Source organism: Rhopalosiphum padi, chromosome 2 (genome assembly GCF_020882245.1).
Source record: "Rhopalosiphum padi isolate XX-2018 chromosome 2, ASM2088224v1, whole genome shotgun sequence".
NCBI lineage: Eukaryota > Metazoa > Arthropoda > Insecta > Hemiptera > Aphididae > Rhopalosiphum > Rhopalosiphum padi.
This window is the reverse complement of record NC_083598.1, coordinates 84,988,363-84,994,354: the sequence shown is the minus strand read 5'-3', so window position 1 is coordinate 84,994,354 and position 5,992 is coordinate 84,988,363. Positions and strand designations below refer to the sequence as shown.

The 5,992-nt window shown below is 26.8% G+C and overlaps 1 protein-coding gene across 1 annotated transcript; it reads left to right on the top strand.

The window, feature by feature from the left end:
* The first annotated feature begins 336 nt into the window (after nt 1-336).
* Nucleotides 337-1,127, top strand: LOC132922616 (small ribosomal subunit protein mS25). The gene is made up of 2 exons (XM_060986212.1): nt 337-693; nt 774-1,127. The coding sequence occupies exons 1-2, from the start codon at nt 461-463 to the stop codon at nt 1,042-1,044; spliced, it is 504 nt and encodes a 167-aa protein (XP_060842195.1). The 5' UTR covers nt 337-460; the 3' UTR covers nt 1,045-1,127.
* The last annotated feature ends 4,865 nt before the right edge of the window (nt 1,128-5,992 follow it).

Here is a 5,992-nt window from a genome sequence, read left to right as displayed (position 1 = left end):
GATAATTTAAAATCATTGCAAATGATCAAAGAACGCATATCGTGTAATGCATAGAAAGATTATTTTGAAAAATACACAATATACAAATTACAAACCGTTGAACGTTAAACGCATAAAAAAATCATTTTTTCAAGTCACGAGTTTACGACATAAGAAAAAAAAGTAAACCGAAATAAAACCATAAAAAAAAAAACAAATACTAAGTATTAAATTTAAATTTCTTTTGTTGCCACCATACGCCTACCATATATACCATGTTAACTTATACATCTATTTACCAAGAACAGACCAGTGATACCCTTATCTTTATTTTCAAATGATTATCATTTATTTGATAATGATTTACAATCAACTAAAACGTGAATAGTATTAGCTAAAGTCAAAATACTGTTGAAGAAGTTGGAAAATTTAATGATTGTTATTGCTTTTAAATCGTCTAGTAATATTATACATTTAAAACATGCCGTTCATGAAAGGTGCTGCTCCGATACGGAGAACTATACAATATTTGGAAGCTGGTAAGATAGTGTTTAAAGACAGAATTAAAATCGTATCAATTCACTACAACACATTGGGTGAAAACCATCGTGGCACTCGAGAATTTGTATTTTGGCACCTCCCTCAAATTCAATTTAAAAATCCAGACGTCCAAGTACTGACTCTTAAAAACATGACACCGACACCATTCATAAGGTGAGCATGTTTTCATACGTGGTAACAATTAAATTAAACCTGTTAATTATTACTTATATAGTTATTATGTATTTATTTAGATGTTTCATGAATAATGGTAAAGATGTGTTGATTGATGTTGATAATCGTGACAAAGATCGAATCCATGATCATGTCTTAGAAGTTCTTGGAAAACCAAAAGAAACACTCCAAATGGAAGCCATGGCCAAAGAAAAAAAAGATAATATGGCCAATTTTGGATACATGTGTGAAAAACATTGTATGTGTGAAATTTTTGGTCAAGTTCCGTGTCCAGCTGTTGTACCATTGCCTAAATCTTGGAGAGGCAAATACAAAAATGAGGAATCGTAATATTTAACACTTGGTTTTATGTAAATATTTTTTTTTTCGATTTATTAATGTTTAGTCACAATAAAATGGAGTTTTCTCATAAACTGTTGTAAATATGATTTTCATTTTATTTTACCACAAATATTATTTAATACATATTTTTATCCTTCCCCAAATAGATCGTTATAACAGTCAATTTAAATTTTTAGAAAATTTGCATGGAGATATATCATATAAGACACACGTGTTCTATAATTTTTACTATCTATTTATTATGTATAGGGTATAGCCATAGCAAAAGTGGACTACCTTCATTTCTTTAATTAATCTATACTTTTCAATAAAACATCTAAACAGTAATCATAAATATCTTTATGTGGATAGATATTAAACTAAATAAGTATTGCCTTATATAAACCAATATTTTTTTGTACTCAATATAAAAAAACCCTTTAAAATCTCAATTCTGTTCATAAACTTAATTGTATATGGTTTATATAACTGTATTTTTTCTTACTGCTTTTCATAAACAATTATATAGTGTATACAAAATGTTTTTTGGTTTAACCAATATTATTATTTGCAATAACATACACAAATCTAAAATGAAAGCTTATTATCTATAAAATCATGTATCAATTCTAAAGATATTTTAGAAAATATATTAAAAACTAAAAATATAAGATTAAGGGAGTAGTGGCATAAATATGAGAATATGCGGAATGTAGCTGCATTAGGGTTTAGATTATTGGAAAACTCTTTGTTTTTCCAGAATACTGTATTTTTTTTTTTATCATCACCAAAAAAATTTGAGTTGAAAATTAAAAAAATAAACAATCATAGCATCATCTTTTAATATTATAAGAGTACCATTTAATATAATGTTTATACAATCAATTTTAATTACTTTTGAAAATAAAAGAAAACACTTTTTCTTGCATCGGGTTGCCCAAGATCAAAAGTTTGAAAATCCAAAAGAATTATTTAAAATACAAATTTATAAATTTAAAAAAGGTTTCAGATTTATTTTATTTTTAACAACTATTATAATAATGACTAATAGATATAGAACTTAGAAATCAAACAATATTATCACAACTACAATATCCACATGTTTTTTCTGAATTGTTTTGGATTCAATTATTATTGAGTATTTTAGTATAAACATTAAGAAGCGAAATAGTACAAAAAATTAAAACTATAAAAGAATTTGCCAAATTCTTAATGAGATAATGTGATATGAGCAGTAGTTTCCTAGAAGTATGTTCATTATTAATTATTTTATTAACCATACCTGTAATGGTAGCTACGGATAAGCTGTCATTTTCCAAATTAAAAATTATCAAGAATTAGGTACTAAAGGAATTCCACGAGAAAAGAACAACCATCAGATACAGCATTATTGAACATAGAAGCTGGAGAAGTAGAACTTATACACGATTAAAAACTTATTAACAACTTTGAAAATTTAAAAACTGGTAAAGTAAAATTTTAACTGTTAACCATGAACTGTTCATGCTGTTAACTAACCTATACATATATAACTATTGTTTGTAAATGTAAATTAATATATATTTTAGTTATTAAATAAAAAAATAAAAGGCTGATAAATTATACTATTAAGGAAATACAACTTAGTTTCATTTTTTTTACATATAAACTAAATAGGAAAATGACCATTTAAGTTTTTGCATTGGGTCCAAATTCTTATACTTACGCCATTGATTAAACATACTTACATAGATAGGCCACGCAGTGTTTACGCTACTTAAAGGGAGACAACAAAAAATTCATAATTATGAATATATTTTAACTGTTTTAAGTACTTTAGGTCATAAAAACAAAACTAAGGACTAAGTTTAGGGTACATACAATAATTTGGCTATAACAATAACAGTCAAATCAACAATAAAGCCCTGAGGTACACAAACTTAATTTTCTTTATGCTATGCTTGTGATGAATTATTTTGTTATCCGACTTTTTTCTTTTACTATTAACAATTTTTCTGATTTTAATATCAATCCTTGTCCCAATATCTTAATAACCGTTAGATACTTTAAATATTTCATTTTCCGTTAACATAATTTTACATTATATAGGTATATCTACATTTGTAATTATTATTTTGTAAATTAATTTATATTATTCTTTCTAATATTTAATTTGTTAAATTTGTTCAAATATAATAATCATAAAATTATACACTTATAAAATGGTTGTAAAATAAATCATTGCTATGTATTATATTAATACAGTAGTTGCTGCTATTGGACTTGTAGTTAATGGCTTAATGCACTTATTTGCTTATTAGACTCAAATCTACACATTAAGAAAAAAAATAGGAATCAATTTGTCAAAAGAACTCACTACACATTGGTTAATGAGGGGTCAATATGCATTTTTAAGGACACATTTCCATATTTTTTAGTTTATTTTTCTATCTCACATTATTTAACAACAAATATTATTTCCCCAACTTACTTCATAGAAAAGTACATTTTTAACATTATTTGAAATGCTTATCTACTAAATTCATCAACATTGTCTGTTATATCTGTCTTGGAACACATGCTCCCAAAATTGTCTTCATTAAACAGTAAATCATAGTTTAAAAAATACTGTTAATAAAGAATTCTATTTAACGATTAATAGCATGTCGAAATTGACAGTTAAATTCTAAAGTACAGACAGTTTCAAACATTCTTTTTTTAATTTGGGCTCCCCGCAGTCAATGTTCAATTGAAATTACCATAGTAATAGTGGATGATCACTTATTCCCTTATATGTATAATTGAGGGGAGCTAAGTTAGGTATTATGTTTAGGAAGAGGCTAATCCCTCCTACCCATTAATTACTCACTATTTACCGATCACCGATGTTCCTGTAATTATGCGGAGCATTAAAAGTAGCAACTAGTAATAGTACAGCATTAATTATAAAATATAAAATATGTTATAATATAATGTATTTCTGACCAATAGAATTAGTAAAGGTCTACAATCTAAATAATATTATAACATATAAGTAGTAAAATAAAAAATCGTTTATAGCAGCGTCATCTAGTGGCAGAAACAGTACTGGTCGCAGGAAGTTTCATTGCACGTTCGTTGAAATTATTAAAATAACCGCAGTAGATCGCGCTGCTATTATCGTGTAGGCTTTTAGGTCCAGGCGTATATTGCTGGTCGTTAGGGTGTAATTACGTAAGGCCCAGTAAGGGAGACAATTGTTTCATTGCTTTTTAATTTTTTATTACATTTTTTTTATTTTATTATAGTCTTTACAAAACATACACCGATACTGTTGTTTATATAAATATATAACATAATGCATAGTGAAAATAATTTGGGAAATATTATTGAGTCTGCTAATGACAATTTTAAATGTAATACCTAGGACCTAGGTACATAGTAACGTACTATGCACATTATACGTATACTTCAAGTTTATAATGAAACTGAACCATTAAAATTAAATGAAGTGTTGAAGTTTGTGATATCTCGAGACGTGATTTCTTTATATCCAAATATTTATATATTTTGTATAAAATATTTTATACACCTCCAGTCAGCAGTGCAACTGAAGAGAGAAGTTTTAGCCAGCTAAAATTTCTCAAAATATACATTCGCTCAAGTATGAGTGAAGACCAGCTGGCAGCTATTGAATTTGGCAATACTGAGCATATAAAAAGCAACATAGCACAAACAATCAATTTTAATAACTTAATAAGTACATTTGCATTAATTAAAAAGCACAGAAAATTATTGCAATATTCTTTACAATTCTTACTTTTATTTTAATAGGTACTATATTGTCTATATTATATTATTATTTTAATTATTGTTTGCCATTTGGTGACTTTAATTATTATTTTATATTGTTCATATTATTCATTACTATAAATTGTGTTGTTGACTGTTGTACTATTGGGATCCTAGCCCGTTCATAAATAAATAAATAATAAAAATATAACTGAATTATTTTTCTATTGAATTAGAATTTAGAACCCGCAACCCCCCCCCTGTATACGTGCCTGTAAATAAGGTAAATTGCGACTGGCCAACGAGCAACTTTGCAATGCATATTTAGTTGAACCTTCTAAACAGTGGCCTTTCGTAAGTGAAGCAGACCCGCAGTACTTAAATCCTGGATTCGCCACTGAGGGGGGGGGGGCTGCCGAGCTAGGCCCACAAATAAATAAACCTAATTTAATTTATTTACTTTCATGCTTCCCAAAAAACTAGGAGGATCATCTGGGTTATTTTCATTTCAATTGTAACAACTGTACCAAATACTTGGTTTTAATTTATTAAAAATAATAAATAAGTTTTTTTTGTCCATTTTTAATCACCAAAATAAAACTAGAATATTGGACAGTGACTACCGCAATGCCACTGGATATAAAAATATTTTTATTAAATTATATGTATATTTCAAAATAAACTTGAATATTTTATATTTATACAATTTACTTTTGAATAATTCTGTATTTCTGTTATAATAATTCTCTACGTCATATCGGCATATTGCATAGGATGTATCTCATTCTCACTAGGCATCTTATGCTTAAATTATTATTAAATCTTAAATAGTCAAAAAAATGTGGGAGGCTAAAAAATATTTTGAGTAGGCTAAGTCCCCCCAAGTTGCGGTAATGAGTCAGTCAAATTTTTTTTTAAATGAAATGCATGTATTTGAAGTTACAAACTCGTTACGATAATTAAGTAATCTTATTCATATTTCGGAAAGATCAAAAGTAAAAATACTCAGTACTTTTCATATTTATTAAGACGATATACAAAAAAAAATATCAATAATTTTAGAGAATTGAAGTTTTTTCCATTTATTAGACGTGATATAGTTTTAAAAATGTTATGTCTATTTCTGTGCTATTTATAAACAGTTTAATTTTTTGAATTAAAAAAAAATTAATTTTATATTTTTTATGTATGACCAAATTTGTATTTG